Here is a 22,302-nt window from a genome sequence, read left to right on the forward strand (position 1 = left end):
CGTTACTCACTCGATCAAACCACCTCACACCACACATTGTCCTCAAACATCTCATTTCCAGCACATCCATCCTCATGCGCACAACTCTATCCATAGCCCACGCCTCGCAACCATACAACATTGTTGAAACCACTATTCCTTCAAACATACCCATTTTTGCTTTCCGAGATAATGTTCTCGACTTCCACACATTCTTCAAGGCCCCCAGAATTATCGCCCCCTCCCCCACCCTATGATCCACTTCCGCTTCCATAGTTCCATCCGCTGCCAGATCCACTCCGAGATATCTAAAACACTTCACTTCCTCCAGTTTTACTCCATTCAAACTCACCTCCCAATTGACTTGACCCTCAACCCTACTGTACCTAATAACCTTGCTCTTATTCACATTTACTCTTAACTTTCTTCTTTCACACACTTTACCAAACTCAGTCACCAGCTTCTGCAGTTTCTCACATGAATCAGCCACCAGCGCTGTATCATCAGCGAACAACAACTGACTCACTTCCCAAGCTCTCTCCTCCCCAACAGACTTCATACTTGCCCCTCTTTCCAAAACTCTTGCATTTGCCTCCCTAACAACCCCATCCATAAACAAATTAAACAACCATGGAGACATCACACACCCCTGCCGCAAACCTACATTCACTGAGAACCAATCACTTTCCTCTCTTCCTACACGTACACATGCCTTACATCCTCGATAAAAACTTTTCACTGCTTCTAACAACTTTCCTCCCACACCATATATTCTTAATACCTTCCACAGAGCATCTCTATCAACTCTATCATATGCCTTCTCCAGATCCATAAATGCTACATACAAATCCATTTGCTTTTCTAAGTATTTCTCACATACATTCTTCAAAGCAAACACCTGATCCACACATCCTCTACCACTTCTGAAACCACACTGCTCTTCCCCAATCTGATGCTCTGTACATGCAGCAGGTTTGGATGGTATTGCAGTGGAATTTATTAAAAAAGGGGGTGACTGTATTGTTGACTGGTTGGTAAGGTTATTTAATGTATGTATGACTCATGGTGAGGTGCCTGAGGATTGGCGGAATGCGTGCATAGTGCCATTGTACAAAGGCAAAGGGGATAAGAGTGAGTGCTCAAATTACAGAGGTATAAGTTTGTTGAGTATTCCTGGTAAATTATATGGGAGGGTATTGATTGAGAGGGTGAAGGCATGTACAGAGCATCAGATCAGATATATATATATATATATATATATATATATATATATATATATATATATATATATATATATATATATATATATATATATTATATATTTATTATTTTTTATCATACTTTGTTGCTGTCTCCCGTGTTGGCGAGGTTGCACAAGGAATCAGACGAAAGAATGGCCCAACCCACCCACAAACACATGTATATACATAAACGCCCACACATGCACATATGCATACCTATACATTTCAACGTATACATACATATACATTCACAGACATACATTTCAACATATTTATATTAATTATACTTTGTCGCTGTCTCCCGTGTTAGCGAGGTAGCACAAGGAAATAGACGAAAGAATGGCCCAACCCACCCACATACACATGTATATACATACACGTCCATTCACGCAAATATACATGCCTATCAATCTCACAGTATACATATATATACACACACAGACATATACATATATACACATGTGAATGATTCATACTTGCTGCCTTTATTCATTCCCGTCGCCACCCCGTAACACATGAAATGAAAACCCCCTCCCCCCTGCATGTGCGCAAGGCAGCGCTAGGAAAAGACAACAAAGGCCACATTTGCTCACAGTCAGTCTCTAGTTGTCATGTATAATGCACCGAAACCACAGCTCCCTTTCTACATCCAGGTCCCACAAAACTTTCAGTGGTTTACCCCAGATGCTTCACATGCCCTGGTTCAATCCATTGACAGCACTTCAAGCCCAGTATACCCCAGTTCAACGTATACATACATATACATATACATATATACACATGCACATATTCATACGTGCTGCTTTCATCCATTGCCGCCACCCTGCCACACAAGAAATGACACCCCCTCCCCTTTGCGTGCATGCTAGGTAGCGCTAGGAAAGAACAGCATAGGCCACATTCATCCACACTCAGACTCTGCCTGTCATGTGTAATGCACCGAAACCACAGCTCCCTTTCCACATCCAGGCCCCACAAAACTTTCCATGGTTCACCCCAGACTCTTCACTTGCCCTGGTTCAATCCATTGACAGCATGTCGACCCTGGTATATCACATTGTTCCAATTCACTCTCATCCTTGCATGCCTTTCACCCTCCTGTATGTTCAGGCCTCGATTTCGCAAAATATTTTTCACTCCATCCCTCCACCTCCAATATCATCTCTAGCTTCTCCTTGGTCCCGCTACCTCTGACACATATATCCTCTTTCTCAGTCTTTCCTCCCTGATTCTCTTCAAGTGACCAAACCATTTCAAAACACCCTCTTCTGCTCTCTCAACCACACTCTTTTTATTGCCACACATTTCTCTTACCCTTTCATTACTTACTCGATCAAACCACGTCACACCACATATTTTCCTCAAACCATTCATTTCTAACACATCTACCCTCCTCTGCACAACTCTATCTATAGCCCATGCCTCACAACCATGTATATATATATATATTTATTTATTTATTTTATTTATTTTGCTTTGTTGCTGTCTCTCGTGTTTGCGAGGTAGCGCAAGGAAACAGACGAAAGAAATGGCCCAACCCACCCCCATACACATGTATATACATACATGTCCACACACGCAAATATACATACCTATACATCTCAATGTACACATATTTATACACACACAGACACATACATATATACCCATGCACACAATTCACACTGTCTGCCTTTATTCATTCCCATCGCCACCTCGCCGCACGTGGAATACCATCCCCCTCCCCCCTCATGTGTGCGAGGTAGCGCTAGGAAAAGACATCAAAGGCCCCATTCGTTCACACTCAGTCTCTAGCTGTCATGCAATAATGCCCGAAACCACAGCTCCCTTTCCACATCCAGGCCCCACACAACACTCCATGGTTTACCCCAGACGCTTCACATGCCCTGATTCAATCCACTGATAGCACGTCAACCCCAGTATACCACATCGATCCAATTCACTCTATTCCTTGCCCGCCTTTCACCCTCCTGCATGTTCAGGGCCCGATCACTCAAGATCTTTTTCACTTCATCTTTCCACCTCCAAATTGGTCTCCCACTTCTCCTCGTTCCCTCCACCCCTGACACATATATCCTCTTGGTCAATCTTTCCACACTCATTCTCTCCATGTGCCCAAACCACTTCAGAACACCCTCTTCTGCTCTCTCAACCACGCTCTTTTTATTTCCACACATCTCTCTTAGCGTTACATTACTTGCTCGATCAAACCACCTCACACCACACATTGTCCTCAAACATCTCATTTCCAGCACATCCACCCTCCTGCGCACAACTCTATCCATAGCCCACGCCTCACAACCATACAACATTGTTGGAACCACTATTCCTTCAAACGTACCCATTTTTGCTTTCCGAGATAATGTTCTCGACTTCTAAACATTCTTCAAGGCTCCCAGGACTTTCGCCCCCTCCCCCACCCTATGATTCACTTCCGCTTCCATGGTTCCATCCGCTGCCAGATCCACTCCCAGATATCTAAAACACTTTACTTCCTCCAGTTTTTCTCCATTCAAACTTACCTCCCAATTGACTTGACCCTCAACCCTACTGTACCTAATAACCTTGCTCTTATTCACATTAACTCTTAACTTTCTTCTTTCACTCACTTTACCAAACTCAGTCACCAGCTTCTGCAGTTTCTCACATAAATCAGCCACCAGCGCTGTATCATCAGCGAACAACAACTGACTCACTTCCCAAACTCTCTCATCCACAACAGACTTCATACTTGCCCCTCTTTCCAAAACTCTTGCATATATATATATATATATATATATATATATATATTATTCATTTATTTTGCTTTGTCGCTGTCTCCCGCGTTTGCAAGGCAGCGCAAGGAAACAGACGAAAGAAATGGCCCAACCCACCCCCATACACAATATATATACATACACGTCCACACACGCAAATATACATACCTATACATCTCAATGTACACATAGGTTGAGGGAGCGGGCGAAAATCCTGGGAGCCTTGAAGAATGTGTGGAAGTCGAGAACATTATCTCGGAAAGCAAAAATGGGTATGTTTGAAGGAATAGTGGTTCCAACAATGTTGTATGGTTGCGAGGCGTGGGCTATGGATAGAGTTGTGCGCAGGAGGGTGGATGTGCTGGAAATGAGATGTTTGAGGACAATGTGTGGTGTGAGGTGGTTTGATCGAGTAAGTAATGTAAGGGTAAGAGAGATGTGTGGAAATAAAAAGAGCATGGTTGAGAGAGCAGAAGAGGATGTTTTGAAGTGGTTTGGGCACATGGAGAGAATGAGTGTGGAAAGATTGACCAAGAGGATATATGTGTCGGGGGTGGAGGGAACGAAGAGAAGTGGGAGACCAATTTGGAGGTGGAAAGATGGAGTGAAAAAGATTTTGTGTGATCGGGGCCTGAACATGCAGGAGGGTGAAAGGAGGGCAAGGAATAGAGTGAATTGGATTGATGTGGTATACCGGGGTTGACTTGCTGTCAGTGGATTGAATCAGGGCATGTGAAGCGTCTGGGGTAAACCATGGAAAGCTGTGTAGGTATGTATATTTGCGTGTGTGGACATATGTATATACATGTGTATGGGGGAGGGTTGGGCCATTTCTTTCGTCTGTTTCCTTGCTCTGCCTCGCAAACGCGGGAGACAGCGACAAAGCAAAAAAAAAAAAGAATTTATTTATTTATTATACTTTGTCACTGTCTCCTGCGTTAGCGAGGTAGCGCAAGGAAACAGATGAAAAAATGGCCCAACCTACCCACATACACCTGTATATACATACATGTCCTCACATGCAGATATACATACCTTTACATCTCAACGTATGCATATATGTATATACACACACACAAACGTATACATATATGCACACGTACATGATTCATACTGTCTGCCCTTATTCATTCCCTTCGCCAACCCACCACATATGAAATGACAACCCCCTCCTTCTGCATGTGAGCGAGGTAGCGCTAGGAAAAGACAACAAAGGCCCCATTCGTTCACATTCAGTCTCTAGCTGTCATGTATAATGCACCGAAACCACAGCTCCCTTTCCACATCCAGGCCCCACAAAACTTTTCATGGTCTACCCTAGATGCTTCACATGCCCTTGTTCAGTCCATTGACAGCACGTCCACCCCAGTATATCACATCGTTCCAATTCACTCTATTCCTTGCACGCCTTTCACCCTCCTGCATGTTCAGGCCCCGATCACTCAAAATCTTTCTCACTTCATCTTCCCTCCTCCAATTCGGTCTCCCACTTCTCGTTCCCTTCACCTCTAACACATATATCCTCTTTGTCAATCTCTCCTCCCTCATTCTCAACATGTGACCAAACCATTTCAAAACACCCTCTTCTGCTCTCTCAACCACACTCTTTTTGTTACCACACATCTCTCTCTTACCCTTTCGTTGCTTACTCGATCAAACCACCTCACACCACATATTGTCCTCAAACATCTCATTTCCAGCACATCCACCCTCCTGATGCACAACTCTATCTATAGCCCATGCCTCGCAACCATATAACATTGTTGGAACCACTATTTCTTGCTTTCCAAGATAGCATTTTCGAGTTCCATACATTTTTCAACTCTCCCAGAACTTTCGCCCCCTCCCCCACCCTATGATTCACTTCCGCTTCCATGGTTCCATCCGCTGCCAAATCTACTGCCAGATATCTAAAACATTTCACTTTCTCCAGTTTTTCTCCATTCAAACTTATCTACCAATTGACTTGTCCCTCAACCCTACTGTACCTAATAACCTTGCTCTTATTCAAATTTACTCTCACCTTTCTTCTTTCACACACTTTATCAAACTCAGTCACCAGCCTCTGCAGTCTCTCACCCGAATCAGCCACCAGCGCTGTATCATCAGCGAACAACAACTGACTCACTTCCCAAACTCTCTCATCCACAACAGACTGCATACTTGCCCCCCTTTTCAAAACTCTTCCATTCACCTCCCTAACAACCCCATTCATAAGCTAATTAAACAACCATGGAGACATCACGCACCCCTGCTGCAAACCAACATTCACTGAGAACCAATCACTTTCCTCTCTTCCTACTCGTACACATGCCTTACATCCTTGATAAAAACTTTTCACTGCTTCTAACAACTTTTCTCCCACACCATATATTCTTAATACCTTCCACAGAGCATCTCTATCAACTCTTTTATCATATGCCTTCTCCACATCCATAAATGCTACATACTAATCCATTTGCTTTTCTAAGTATTTCTCTCATACATTCTTCAAAGCAAACACCTGATCCACACACCCTCTACCACTTCTGAAATCACTGCTCTTCTCCAATCTGATGCTCTGTACATGCCTTCACCCTCTCAGACAATACCCTCCCATATAATTTCCCAGGAATACTCAATAAACTTATACCTCTGTAATTTGAGCACTCACTTTTATTCCCTTAGCCTTTGTACAATGGCAGCGTACAAGCTTTCCACCAATCCTCAGGCACCTCTCTATGAGTCATACATATATTAAATAACCTTACCAACCAGTCAACAATACAGTCACCCCCTTTTTTGATAAATTCCACTGCAATACCATATAAACCCACTGTCTTGCCGGCTTTCATCTTCCACAAAGCTTTTACTACCTCTTCTCTGTTTACCAAATCATTTTCCCTAACCCTCTCACTTTGCACACCACCTCGACCAAAACACCCTATACTGCCACTCTATCATCAAACACATTCAACAAACCTTCAAAACACTTACTCCATCTCCTTCTCACATCACCACTACTTGTTATCACCTCCCCATTAGCCCCCTGTACTGATGTTCCCATTTGTTCCCTTGTCTTACGCACTTTATTTACCTCCTTACAAAACATCTTTTTATTGTCCCTAGAATTTAATGATACTCTCCTACCCCACTCTCATTTGCCCTCCTTTTCACCTCTTGCACCAAAAGTCTATCTTTCGTACGCTTATCAATTAACATGTAATCCAATAACGCTCTCTGGCCATCTCTCCTACTTACATACGTATACTTATGTGTATATCTCTCTTTAAACCAGATATTCCCAATCACCAGTCCTTTTTCAGCACAAAAATCTACAAGTTCTTCACCATTTCAATTTACAACACTGAACACCCCATGTACACCAATTATTCCCTCAACTGCCATTTTATTCACCTTTGCATTCAAATCACCCATCACTATAACCCTGTCTCGTGCATCAAAACTACCAACACACTCACTCAGCTGCTCCCAAAACACTTGTCTCTCATGATCTTTCTTTTCATGCTCAGGTGCATATGCACCAATAATCACCCATCTCTCTATCCACTTTCAGTTTTACCCATATCAATCTAGAGTTTACTTTCTTACACTTTATCACATACTCCCACCACTCCTGTTTCAGGAGTAGTGCTACTCCTTCCCTTGCTCTTGTCCTCTCACTAACCCCTGACTTTACTACCAAGACATTCCCAAACCACTCTTCCCCTTTACCCTTGAGCTTCGTTTCACTCAGAGCCAAAACATCCAGGTTCCTTTCCTCAAACATACTACCTATCTCCTTTTTGCTCATCTTGGTTACATCCACACACATTTAGACACTCCAGTGTGAGCCTTTGAGGAGGATGAGCACTCCCCGCGTGACTCCTTCTTCTGTTTCCCCTTTTAGAAAGTTAAATTACAAGGAGGTGAGGGTTTCCAGGCCCCCGCTCCTGCCCTGTTTAGTCGCCTTCTTCGACACGTGAGGAATGCGTGCGAAGTATTCTTTCTCCCCTATCCCCAGGGATAGGTAGCCCAAGGACACAGATGAAAGAATGGCCCAACCCACGCACCTATGCATACCTATACATTTCAACGTATACATACAAATACATTCACAGACATATATATTTCAACGTATACACACACAGACATATATATGTATACACATGCACATATTCATTCATGCTGCCTTCATCCATTCCCGTCGCCACCCTGCTACACAAAAAATGACACCCACTCCCCCTGCGTGTGTGCAAGGTAGCGCTAGGAAAGGACAACAAAGGCCACATTCATCCACACTTAGACTCTAGCTGTCATGTGTAATGCACCAAAACCACAGCTCCCTTTCCACATCCAAGCGCCACAAAACTTTCCATACTTTACCCCAGATGCTTCACAGGCCCTGGTTCAATCCATTGACAGCACGTCGACCCTGGTATACCACATCATTCCAATTCACTCTATTCCTTGCATGCCTTTCACCCTCCTGTATGTTCAGGCCCCGTTCGCTCAAAATATTTTTTACTCCATCCTTCCACCTCCAATTTGGTCTCCCACTTCTTGTTCCCTCTACTTCTGTCACATTTATCTTCTTTGTCAATCTTTTCTCACTCATTCTCACCATTTGATCAAACCATTTCAATACACCCTCTTCTTCTCTCTCAACACACTTTTTTTTATCACCACATATCTCTCTTACCCTTTCATTACTTACTCGATCAAACCACCTCACACCACATATTGCCCTCAAACATTTCATTTCCAACACATCGACCCTTCTCCGCACAACCCAGTCTATAGCCCATGCCTCGTAACCATGTAATATTGTTGGATCCACGAGTCCTTCAAACATACCCATTTTTGCTTTCCAAGATAACGTTCTTGCCTTCCACACATTGTTCAATGCTCCCAGAACCTTTGCTCCCTCTCCCACCCTATGATTCACTTCTTCCATGTTTCCATCCACAGCTAAATCCACTCCTAGATATCTAAAATCATCACTTCCTCCAGTTTTTCTCCATTCAGACTTATCTCCCAGTTAAATTGTCCCTCAACCTTACTGAACCTAATAACCATGCTCTTATTCACATTCACTCTCAGCTTTCTTCTATCACACACTTTACCAAACTCAGTCACCAACTTCTGCAGTTTCTCACCTGAATCAGCCACCAGCTCTGTATCATCAGCGAACAGCAACTGACCCACTTCCCATGCCCTCTCATCCACAGCAGACTGCATACTTGACCCTCTCTCCAAAACTCTTGCATTCATCTCCCTAACCACCCCATCCATAAACAAATTGAACAACCATTGAGACGTCCTGCACCCCTGCCGAAAACCAACATTCACTGGGAACCAATCACTCTCCTCTTTTCTTACATCCTCGATAAAACTTTTCACTGCTTTTAGCAACTTACCTCCCACACCATATACTCTTAAAACCTTCCACAAAGCATCTCTTATCAACCCTATCATATGCCTTCTCCAGGTCCATAAATGCTACATACAAATCCATTTGCTTTTCTAAGTATTTCTCACATACATTCTTCTAACACCTTTTTTCAAAGCAAACGCCTAATCCACACATCCTCTACCACTTCTGAAACCACACTGCTCTTCCCCAATCTGATGCTCTGTACATGCCTTTACTCTCTCAGTCAATACCCTCCCAGATAATTTCCCAGGAATACTCAACAAACTTATACCTCTGTAATTTGAACTGTCACCTTGATCCCCTTTGTCTTTGGATAATGGCACTGTGCATGCATTTTGCCAATCCTCAGGGACTTTACCATGAACTATGGCATAGATTCATTGTATATGCTTACCAACCAATCAACAACACAGTCACCCCTTTTTGTAATAAATTCCGCTGCAGTACCATCCAAAACTATGGCTTTGCCAGCTTTCATGTTCTGCAAAACTTCTGCAACCTCTTCTTTGTTTACCATTCATTGTCCCCGACCCTCTCTTCAACCATAACACTGTATATCTGCCACTCTTATCATGAAACACATTCAACAAACCATCAAAATTCTCACTCCATCTCCTTCTCACTTCACCACTACTTGTTGTTACCTCCCTATTACCCCCCTTCACCGATGTTCCCATTTGTTCTCTTGTCTTACGCACTTTATTTACCTCCTTCCAAAACATCTTTTTATTCTCCCTAAAATTTAATGATACTCTCTCACCCCAACTCTCATTTGCCCTCTTTTTCACCTCTTGCACTTTTCTCTTGACCTCCTGCCACTTTATTTTATTAATCTCCTAGTCATTTGCATTATTTCCCTGCAAAAATCGTCCAAATGCCTCTCTCTTCTCTTTCACTAACAATCTTACTTCTTCATCCCACCACTCACCCTTTCGAATCTGCCCACCTCCCACCTTTCTCATGCCACAAGCATCTTTTCCACAAGCCATCACTGCTTCCCTAAATACATCCCATTCCTCTCCCACTTCCCTTACGTCATTTGCTCTCATAAGGGGAGTGGGAGGGGAATAGGATATATTTAGGGAAGCAGTGATGGCTCGCACAAAAGGTGCTTGTGGCATGAAAAAGCAGGGAAGTGGGTAGATTAGAGACAGTGGGATGAAGAAGATTGTTAGTAAAAGAGGAGAGAGAGGCATTTGGATGATTTTTGCAGGGAAGTAGTGCAAATAGAGATGTATAAAAGAAAGCGGCAGGATTTTTGCAGGTCAAGAGAAAAGTGTAAGAAACCATCAAAAGTGGTGGGATGAAGAAGTAATTCTTACTTGATTGTAAGTGAAAGAGAAGTTAGAGATATTTGGATGATTTTTGCTGGGAAATAGTGCAAATAACTGGGAGATGTATAAAAGAAAGCAGCAGGAAGTCAAGAGAAAAGTGTAAGAGGTGAAAGATTATATATTATATATTATTTATTTGTTATTCTTTATTGTACTTTGCCGGTCTCCCGCATTAGCGAGGTAGCGCAAGGAAACAGGCAAAAGAATGGCCCAACCTACCCACATACTTATGTATATACATACACGTCCACACACGCACATATACATACCTATACATCTCAACGTATTCATATAATTATACACACAGCCATATACATATATATGCATATACTCAATTCATAGTGTCTGCCTTTATTCCTTCCTCTCGCCACACAGCCACACATGAAATGGCAAACCCTCCCCCCGCATGTGCGAGAAGTAGGGCTAGGAAAAGACAACAAAGGCCACATTCGTTCACACTCAGTCTCTAGCTGTCATGTATAATGCACCAAAATCACAGCTCCCTTTCCACCTCCAGGCCCCACAAAATTTTCCATGGTTTACCTCAGACGCTTCACATGCCGTGGTTCAATCCATTGACAGCACTTCAACCCCGGTATATCACATCAATCCAATTCACTCTATTCCTTGCACGCCTTTCACCCTCCTGCATGTTCAGGCCACGATCACTCAAAATCTTTTTCACTCCATCTTTCCACCTCCAATTTGGTCTCCCACTTCTCCTCGTCTCCTCCACCTCTGACACATATATCCTCTTGGTCAATCTTTCCTCACTCATTCTCTCCATGTGACCAAACCATTTCAAAACACCCTTTTCTGCTCTCTCAACCACACTCTTTTTATTACCACACATCTCTCTTACCCTTTCATTACTTACTCGATCAAACCAACTCACACCACATACTGTCCTCAAACATCTCATTTCCAGCGCATCCACCCTCTTCTGCTCAACTCTATCTATAGCCCACACTTCGCAACCATTTAAGATTGTCGGAACGACTATTCCTTCAAACATACCCATTTTTGCTTTCCGAGATAACATTCTCACCTTCCACACATTTTTCAACACTCCCAGAACCTTCGCACCCTCCCCCATCCTATGACTCACTTCCGCTTCCGTGGTTCCATCCGCTGCCAAATCTACTCCCAGATATCTAAAACACTTCACTTCCTTCAATTTTTCTCCATTCAAACTTGCCTCCCAATTGACTTGTCCCTCAACCCTACTGTACCTAATAACCTTGCTCATATTCGCATTCTCTCTCAGCTTCCTTCTTTCACACACTTTACCAAACTCAGTTACCAGCTTCTGCAGTTTCTCACCCGAATCAGCCACCAGCGCTGTATCATCAGCAAACAACTGACTCACTTCCCAGGCTCTCTCATCCATAACAGACTGCATACTTACCCCTCTTTCCAAAACTCTTGCATTCACCTCCCTGACAACCCCATCCATAAACAACCATGGAGACATCACGCACCCATTCCACAAACCGACATTCACTGAGAACCAATTATTTTCCTCTCTTCCTGCTTGTGCACATGCCTTACATCCTCGATAGAAACTTTTCATTACTTCTAACATCTTGCCTCCCACACCATATTTTCTTAATACCTTCCTTAGAGCAACTCTATCAACTCTAACATATGCCTTCTCCAGATCCATAAATGTATGGATTTATGGATATATATATATATCATCAGCGAACAACAACTGACTCACTTCCCAAACCCTCTCATCCACAACAGACTGCATACTTACCCCTCTCTCCAAAACTCTTGCATTCACCTCCGTAACAACCCTATCCATAAACAAATTAAACAACCATGGAGACATCATGCACCCCTGCCACAAACCGACATTCACTGAGAACCAATCACTTTCCTCTGTTCCTACTCGTACACATGCCTTACATCCTTGATAAAAACTTTTCACTGCTTCCAGCAACGTGCCTCCCACACCATAGACTCTTAATACCTTCTGCAGTGCATCTCTATCATATGCCTTCTCCAGATCCATAGATGCTGCTCACAAATCCATTTGTTTTTCAAAGTATTTCTCTCATACATTCTTCAAAGCAAACACCTGATCCACACATCCTCTATTACTTCTGAAACCACACTGCTCTCCCCCAATCTGATGTTCTGTACATGCATGCCTTCACCCTCTCAGTCACTACCCTGATTTGGGTGAGAAGCTACAGAAATAGGTGACTGAGTTTGTTAAATTTTTTGAAAGAAAAAAGCTGAGAGTAAATGTGAATAAGAGCAAGGTTATTAGGTACAGTAGGATTGAGGGACAAGTCAATTTGGAGGTAAGTTTCATTGGAGAACAATTGGAGGAAGTGAAGTGCTTTAGATATATGGGAGTGGATTTGGCAGCGGATGGGACCATGGAAGCGAAAGTGAGTCACAAGATGGAGAGGGGGCGAAAATTCTGGGAGTGGTGAAAAATGTGTGGAAGGCGAGAACATTATCTCGGAAAGCAAAAATGGGTATGTTTGAGGAAATAGTTGTTCCAACAATGTTATATGGTTGTCAGGCGTGGGCTTTGGATAGGGTTGTGTGGAGGACAGTGGATATGTTGGAAATAAGATGTTTGAGGACAGTATGTGGTGTGAGGTGGTTTAATTGAGTAAGTAATGATAAGGTAAAAGAGATGTGTGGTAACAAGAAGAGTGTGGTTGAGAGAGCAGGAGAGGGTGTATTCAAATGGTTTGGTCACATGGAGAGGATGAGTGAGGAAAGATTGACAAAGAGGTTATATGTGTCGGAGGAGGAGGAACGAGAAGTGGGAGACCTAATTGGAGGTGGAAGGATGGAATGAAAAAGATTTTGAGTGATCGTGGCCTGAACATGCAGGAGGGTGAAAGGCATGCAAGGAATAGAGTGAATTGGAATGATGTGGTATACCGGGGTCTACATGCTGTCAAAGGATTGAACCAGGGCATGTGAAGCATCTGGGATAAACCATAGAAAAACTTGTGGGGCCTGAATGTGGAAAAGGAGCTGTGGTTTCCGTGCATTATACATGACATCTAGAGACTGATTGTGAAGAAATGTGGCCTTTGTTGTCTTTTCCTAGCGCTACCTCGGTTGCGTGCGTGGGGGGGAGGGGGGTTGTCTTTTCATATGTGGCGGGGTGGTGATGGGAATGAATAAAGGCAGTGATTATGAATTATGTACATGTGTATATATGTATATGTCTGTGTATGTATATATTTGTATACATTGAAATGTATAGGCATGTATATGTGCATGTGTGGACGTTTATGTATACACATATTTATGTGGTTCGGTTGGGCCATTGTTTCGTCTGTTTCCTTGCGCTACCTCGCTAACGTGGGAGACAGTAACAAAGTATAATAAATAGAAATATATTTTTATTTATTTTGCTTTGTCGCTGTCTCCCGCGTTAGTGAGGTAGCGCAGGGAAACTGACGAAAGAATGGCCCAACCCACCCACATACACATGTATATACAGACATGTTCACACACGCAAATATACATACCTATACATCTCAACGTATACATATATATACACACACAGACATATACATATATACACATGTATATAATTCATAGTGTCTACCTTTATTCATTCCCATCGCCACCTCGCCACACATGAAATAACAACCCCCTCCCCCCTCATGTGTGCGAGGTAGCGCTAGGAAAAGACAACAAAGGCCACATTCGTTCACACTCAGTCTCTAGCTGTCATGTGATAATGCACCGAAATCACAGCTCCCTTTCCACATCCAGGCCCCACAGGACTTTCCATGGTTTACCCCAGACGCTTCACATGCCCTGGTTCAATCCATTGACAGCACGTCCACCCTGGTATACCACATCGATCCAATTCACTCTATTCCTTGCACGCCTTTCACCCTCCTGCATGTTCAGGCCCCAATCACTCAAAATCCTTTTCACACCATCTTTCCACCTCCAATTTGGTCTCCCACTTCTCGTTCCCTCCACCTCTATCACATATATCCTCTTTGTCAATCTTTCCTCACTCATTCTCTTCATGTGACCAAAACATTTCAAAACACCCTCTTCTGCTCTCTCAACCACACTCTTTTTATTATCACACATCTCTCTTACCCAATTATTACTTACTCGATCAAACCACCTCACACCACATATTGTCCTCAAACATCTCATTTCCAGCACATCCACCCTCCTCCGCAACCCACACCTCGCAACCATATAACATTGTTGGAACCACTATTCCTTCAAACATACCCATTTTTGCTTTCCGAGATAATATCCTCGACTTCCATACATTCTTCAAGGCTCCCAGGATTTTCGCCCCCTCCCCCACCTTATGATTCACTTCCGTTTCCATTGTTCCATCCGTTGCCAGATCCACTCCCAGATATCTAAAACACTTTACTTCCTCCAGTTTTTCTCCATTCAAACTTAGCTCCCAATTGACTTGACCCTCAACCCTACTGTACCTAATAACCTTGCTCTTATTCACATTTACTCTTAACTTTCTTCTTTCACACACTTTACCAAACTCAGTCACCAGCTTCTGCAGTTTCTCACATGAATCAGTCACCAGCGCTATATCATCAGCGAACAACAACTGACTCACTTCCCAAGCTCTCTCATCCCCAACAGACTTCATACTTGCCCCTCTTTCCAAAACTCTTGCATTCACCTCCCTAACAACCCCATCCATAAACAAATTAAACAACCATGGAGACATCACACACCCCTACTGCAAATACATTCACTGAGAACCAATCACTTTCCTCTCTTCCTACACATACACATGCCTTACATCCTCGATAAAAACTTTTCACTGCTTCTAACAACTTGCCTCCCACACCATATATTCTTAAAACCTTCCACAGAGCATCTCTATCAACTCTATCATATGCCTTCTCCAGATCCATAAATGCTACATACAAATCCATTTGTTTTTGTAAGTATTTCTCACATACATTCTTCAAAACAAACACCTGATCCACACATCCTCTACCACTTCTGAAACCACACTGCTCTTCCCCAATCTGATGCTCTGTACATGCCTTCACCCTCTCAATCAATACCCTCCCATATAATTTACCAGGAATACTCAACAATTTTTTTTTTTTTTTTTTTTTTTTTTTTTTTTGTCTCCCGCATTTGCGAGGTAGTGCAAGGAAACAGACGAAAGAAATGGCCCAACCCACCCCATACACATGTATATACATACGTCCACACACGCAAATATACATACCTACACAGCCTTCCATGGTCCACCCCAGACGCTTCACATGCCTTGATTCAATCCACTGACAGCACATCAACCCCGGTATACTGTCAGTGGATTGAATCAAGGCATGTGAAGCATCTGGGGTGGACCATGGAAGGCTCAACAAACTTATACCCCTGTAATTTGAGCACTCACTCTTATCCCCTTTGCCTTAGTACAATGGCACTATGCAAGCATTCTGCCAATCCTCTGGCACCTCACCATGAATCATACATACATTAAATAACCTTACCAACCAGTCAACAATACAGTCACCCCTTTTGTAATAAATTCCACTGCAATACCATCCAAACCTGCTGCCTTGCCGGCATTCATCTTCCGTAAAGCTTTTACTACCTATATATATGGGTATGTTTGAAGGAATAGTGGTTCCAACAATGTTGTATGGTTGCGAGGCGTGGGCTATGGATAGAGTTGTGCGCAGGAGGATGGATGTGCTGGAAATGAGATGTTTGAGGACAATGTGTGGTGTGAGGTGATTTGATCGAGTAAGTAACGTAAGGGTAAGAGAGATGTGTGGAAATAAAAAGAGCGTGGTTGAGAGAGCAGAAGAGGGTGTTTTGAAATGGTTTGGGCACATGGAGAGAATGAGTGAGGAAAGACTGACCAAGAGGATATATGTGTCGGAGGTGGAGGGAACGAGGAGAAGAGGGAGACCAAATTGGAGGTGGAAAGATGGAGTGAAAAAGATTTTGTGTGATCGGGGCCTGAACATGCAGGAGGGTGAAAGGAGGGCAAGGAATAGAGTGAATTGGTGCGATGTGGTATACCGGGGTTGACGTGCTGTCAGTGGATTGAATCAAGGCATGTGAAGCGTCTGGGGTAAACCATGGAAAGCTGTGTCGGTATGTATATTTGCGTGTGTGGACGTATGTATATACATGTGTATGGGGGGGGTTGGGCCATTTCTTTCGTCTGTTTCCTTGCGCTACCTCGCAAACGCGGGAGACAGCGACAAAGTATAATAAATAAATATAAAATAAATATATATATATATATATATATACACACACACACACACACACACACATATATTGGCCATTCTTCATCTTTTTCATTGTGCTACCTTGCTGATGCAGGAAACAGTGATTGAATATAATGATAATGATATTATTATATATATGTATATATATATATATATATATATATATATATATATATATATATATATATATATATATATATATATATTATCCGTAGGGATAAGGGAGAAATAAAACTTCTCATGTATTTCTTATGTGTCGTAGAAGGCAACTAAAAAGGGAGGGAGTGGGGGCTGGAAATCCTCATCACCCGTTTTTAATTTTCCAAAGCAAGGGACAGAGAATGGGGCCAAATGAGGATATTGCCTGTTAATGCTCAATCCTCTGTTCTTAATGCTGCCTCGCTAATGGGGGAAATGATGAATATGCATGATGCGGGGGATGGCGATTCTGTTTCCTGTGGGGTGGGGTGGTGAAAGGAATTGATGAAGGCAAGCAAGTATGATTATGTACATGTGTGTATTTATGTAAATGTCTGTGTATATGTATGTATATGTTGATGATGTATGTGTGCATATATGGTCTTTTATTTGTAAAATGTGTATGTGAGTGGCTGGGCCAGTTTTCGTCTGTTTCCTGGAGCTACCTCTGACGTAGGAAAATGATTATATATAATGATAATGATAATAAAGATATATATATATATATATATATATATATATATATATATATATATATATATATATATATATATATATATATATGTGTGTGTTATCCCTAGGGATGGGGAGAAAGAAAACTTCCCATGTATTCCCTGCATGACGTAGAAGGTGACTAAAAGGGGAGGGAGTGCGGGGCTGGAAATCCTCCCCTCCTGTTTTTAACTTTCCAAAAGAAGGAACAAGGAAGGGGCAATGTGAGGATGCTTCCTCTAAGGCTTAGCCATCTGTTCTTAACACTACCTCACTAACATGGGAAATGGCGAGTATATAAGAGAGAGAGAGAAAAACATGTGTGAGTGTGTGTGTGCATTTTATGTTGGAGGCTAAAGTCATGGATAAAAGTTCACATCAAGGCAGGGCCTTAATTGAAATGTAAAGGTGTTAATGAAAGGGAAAAAGAAGAGACAATGGACAATATTTACGAATTTTGGAGGAAGTGAAAAACCTGTCTTTTCAAAATGTGCCAGGTCATAATTATTAGGAAAGACATGAGAAGGAGAAAATGCCTGAACTTCAAAGTGAAGGGAAAGAAACTTACCAGAATTTTTCACTCTTGAGTTGGCAGCCATGCAGTAATCATGTAATGCACCAGCTTGCCTAGTATTGCATGATCTAGCTGGTTTTGAGGGCATACAAGGAGCCAGCTCTTGGGTGCAAAAACCAAAGTGATAACTATAGAAGAGGGAAAGGGAACCAATGTTATGGCATAGAGCAATAGAGTCAAGTTTTAAAGTTGGCCTGGGAGAGTTTATAAGTCAGCCACTTTTGACTTGACTCTGTCATGTAAGGATGCAGAGATAGAACCACCCTAGATGTGAGAACAGTACTTCATACAAGTATGGATTAATCCTTTGTATAATTGGAGCAACAGTTCTATAATGTGGGGTTTCTAAGAAAAACTGGATGTTATACAGTAATATAAAGTGTGTTCACTGACTCAATAGGTGGAATTACAGAACCGTCAAACGAGAGATGAATTTTCGATGGCGAGATAGCTAGAAAGTCTCTAAGACCTTAAACTTAACCAGCTTTCATCTACTCCACTGAAATATCATGTTGAATTCTAAGTTTGTTGAGGAAGTTGCGTAGAGACTAGATGCAGAGTGAGTGAGAGAAGGAGCAGAATTGAAGGATGTGGAGGAATGCAGTGTTGTTTCATAATTTTATCAGTGCATTTGGTTATGTTTGGAATAAAGGAAATCATTGATCAAAAGAAGATCCTTGAGGGACACTGCTGTTGATGGAGAAAGGCAGGTAGGCTGATCCATCAACAACCATAGAGATAGATCAGCTGAAAAGGAAGGTAGGTATGAGGGAGAAAAGTGAGGGAAAGCCTGAAGAAGGGAGATTAGAGGTGAGACTCTGATGCCATACCTTATTTAAAGCTTCGGAGATGTCAAGAGCAACTTCATAAGATTCCCCAAAATCTTCCAGGGACAATGATCGGACGTTAGTAAGTAGGAAAAAAATATCACCAGTAGGTCTCACCGTGCGGAAGCCATACTGATGATCAGAAAAGAATGTAAGATTCAAGACATCTAAGGATATAGGAGTTGAGGTGGGATTTCAGAAACGTTGGAAATGGTATATGTCTAAGCAATAGGATGATAGTTTAAGGGGTTAGAATGGTCACCTGTCATAGGGTTAGGATTACCAATGGTTGCTTCCAAGAAGGGAAAATTCTGATTTTCATGGAGAAATGGAATAGATGAGCAAGCACCAGTGCAAGTTCAGAGGCACAATCTTTCAGTCCATGGTGATGGGTGCCACCAGGACCATAAGCCTTCTTTGTGTCGAGGGTGAAGTGCTTTTTGGACAGTTTGAAAAGTGAGTACAGGGAGAGGTATAGAATTGGTAAGAGGAGCATCAGGATGTGAAGTGATATTAGAGTCACTCAGGTTAAAGTTAGAGGAAAAACAGGAACTTAAGAGTTGCTTTGCCTATGGGAGAAACAACTATAGTACCATCAGAACAGAAAAGTGAAGGAAATGTAGAGTGACAAGTAGTTAGTAATACCTGTAGCTAAAGACCAGAAAGACCAATCAGTGGATAACGAGGAGAGGTTATTGCACTTCCTTTCAGTAAAGGAACACTTTGCCTCATGGATAAAGTATTTGATAATAGGCAGTGATAAATGCTGAAAGGGATTCCGAGGGAGGAGAGTTTTCCAAGTCTGATATGTCTGATCTCTTGTTGGAATGGCCTTAGAACATGAATGGTTGAACCATGGCTTGGTAGAACAGGTCATCTTGGAGGAAGAGGGGATAAATGCTTCTATTTCCACAACAATAACCTCTGCTATGCCTTTGGCAGAAACAAAAGCATCACCACGTAAGAGATGGTAATTTACCCAAGAAAGTTATTCCAGTTAGGTTTGTTGAGGTTTAGAAGGGGCTGCTGGGGGATGGGTGCCATTAGAGAGATACAGTTATGAGAGTCTGATCAGATGGACCAGCTGGGTTCGAGATTGTGCAGTTACAGTGGGATGGATTTGAGGTGGAAAACAGATCCAGAATATTAGGAGAGTGGTCTCAGCAGTCAAGAATATGGGGGATGGAAGATAATTTTCTCTAGATCATAGAGAATGGAGAATGTGAAGGCTTCAGTGCCTCGCCACCCATCTGGGAGGAATTCACATTCCCCACGGTGAACAATGAAATCCCGAGTAGAGGATTTCGGCTTGTCAGTGAGAATATGTCAAGTCTGATGGCAGGAGTTTGAATTGTTGGAGAAAGATATAAGATTTGTAGAATTAGAACAATGGGTAATATAAAGTAAAAGTGTGATATTTGGGACCCAGACCTTAAGCCACATAACATCAAAAGTTTGGGGACTCAAGGCCCTCAAGGCATGCAGTGGCTATGTTGATGTTGGAGTAAGCACAGACACTACTTTTGCTCCGGAATTGTGAGTGAAGTTTTTTTTCTACATGTGCACTATACGGTGTACATTACATGCTTAGGTACTCGTACATGATTGAACACTCACACACATGCATGAACCCACCTATCTCCTTTCCCTTCTCACACATTTTCATTCATATTCTTATATGTGTAAATGGATTTGATATGATATTAGATTAGACTTTTCATTTCTAAGAGCTTGAACTTTATAAGTATAGCAAGATCAAGTATAATGTAGAACTTTTGATAAGAAACAGTTGATAGTTATGAGTAAGACCAGCGTCCCCTACAGATGTTGCTGAACAGCGAACAGAAGACCAGAAGGAGTGATGGGGTCATGGGACCCTTAAAAGGTGTAACATCCACAAGCAAGTTCCATCAGTGTCCTTACTGCGCTTATAGAACCAACAAGACAACCAACCTTAATAATCATATTCGCGTACACACTGGTGAAAAGCCATTTATTTGTCCACATTGCCCTTATAGAGCTACTCAGGAAAACACTTTGAAATTTCATATTCGCACCCACACTGGAGAAAAACCCTACGCTTGTAACTACTGCTCTTACCGCTCAATAAAAGTTAGCACTTTAAGGAGACACATGCAAACTCATCAATATTTGGGTTGACCCAGGAAACAAGTTTGTTACTTATCATTGCAAATGTTGATAAGCCATAAGGAAGTATTATTTTGTTATGAATTTTGGCACTTACTGGTAATGCCGTGCAAAACATGTTCTTCTCTTGTAGTCGGTATATTGTTACTTCTTAGTATGAAATTTATATACAGATGAATTGTAGTTAATGGCTTACAACAGGTTTATAAAGAATTCTTTGTGTTTGTAAGAAATAAACTCTAGTTAAGTAACAAATTAGTAAATGTTTATTTTCCTTAAAGTGACTTTGAAAAACTGTACTTAATAAAGTAGAAACTTTCTAAAAGGACATGTGTATTATATGATTTTCCCCCATTTTCAGCTTTCATAATTGAATGACTTTTCACTTGACTTTTCTGAGTAATTAATTTGAAAGTACTTCTTGAATATGGTTCAAATGCTGTGAGTTTTATCGTGATTTATTAATAGTCATAATAGTTCTTATTTTTCTGTTTGTATGTGTGTGAATTTGAGCAGGATATATCTGGATAAGTGCGGTGGCTGAAATTTTGTAAATGATTGTGCATGTCATTTTATTTATTTTGGAAAATGATATGTGTATTAGTTGAACATTACCTGTATATGATGATATACATTCTGTAGATTTTTTTGTTATAGTTTTGCAGTTTGTGTTGCAATTTTTAAAGTTTGAAAGAGAAGGAGCCAAGACTCCATGAGGCATCCAAGCGAGGAGTGCTCGTCTTCCTTGAAGGCTCAGTGTGGTGTGTTTTAATGTGCATGGAAGTAACTAGGATATGAAAGAGGTAGAGAGAGATAGTACTTTTGAGGAAAGAAACCTAAATGTTCTAATTTTAAGCAAAACTGAGTTCAAGGGTAAGGGGGAAGAAAGGTTTGGAATGTCTGAGGGGTAAAGTCTGGGATAAGTGTGAGGGAAAGAGCAATGGAGGGGGTGTTATTTCTGTTGAAGGAGGAGTTGTGGGAATGTCTTAAAGAGTGTGAGAAATTGAAACACTGACTGATGTGTCATCTTCCCTATGTTTAGGAGTTCTCTAGGGGAAAACTGCATCAGAGATATTGATAGGTAGA

At 41.9% G+C, this 22,302-nt stretch overlaps 1 protein-coding gene across 19 annotated transcripts in view; it reads left to right on the plus strand.

The window, feature by feature from the left end:
- The window catches only part of LOC139755950 (uncharacterized), a 1,365,710-nt gene that overhangs the window by 955,701 nt on the left and 387,707 nt on the right, over positions 1-22,302 (plus strand). Inside the window, exon 7 of one of the 19 annotated variants that reach the window (XM_071674753.1) lies at positions 20,893-21,598. The exons of the other annotated variants lie outside the window; for them this stretch is intronic. Coding sequence (XP_071530854.1) covers positions 20,893-21,228 — 336 coding nt within the window. The 3' untranslated portion in view covers positions 21,229-21,598. Of the gene's footprint in view, positions 1-20,892; positions 21,599-22,302 lie in introns of those variants that run through there. 19 annotated transcript variants of the gene reach the window in all.

This window comes from Panulirus ornatus, chromosome 20 (assembly GCF_036320965.1).
Source record: "Panulirus ornatus isolate Po-2019 chromosome 20, ASM3632096v1, whole genome shotgun sequence".
NCBI lineage: Eukaryota > Metazoa > Arthropoda > Malacostraca > Decapoda > Palinuridae > Panulirus > Panulirus ornatus.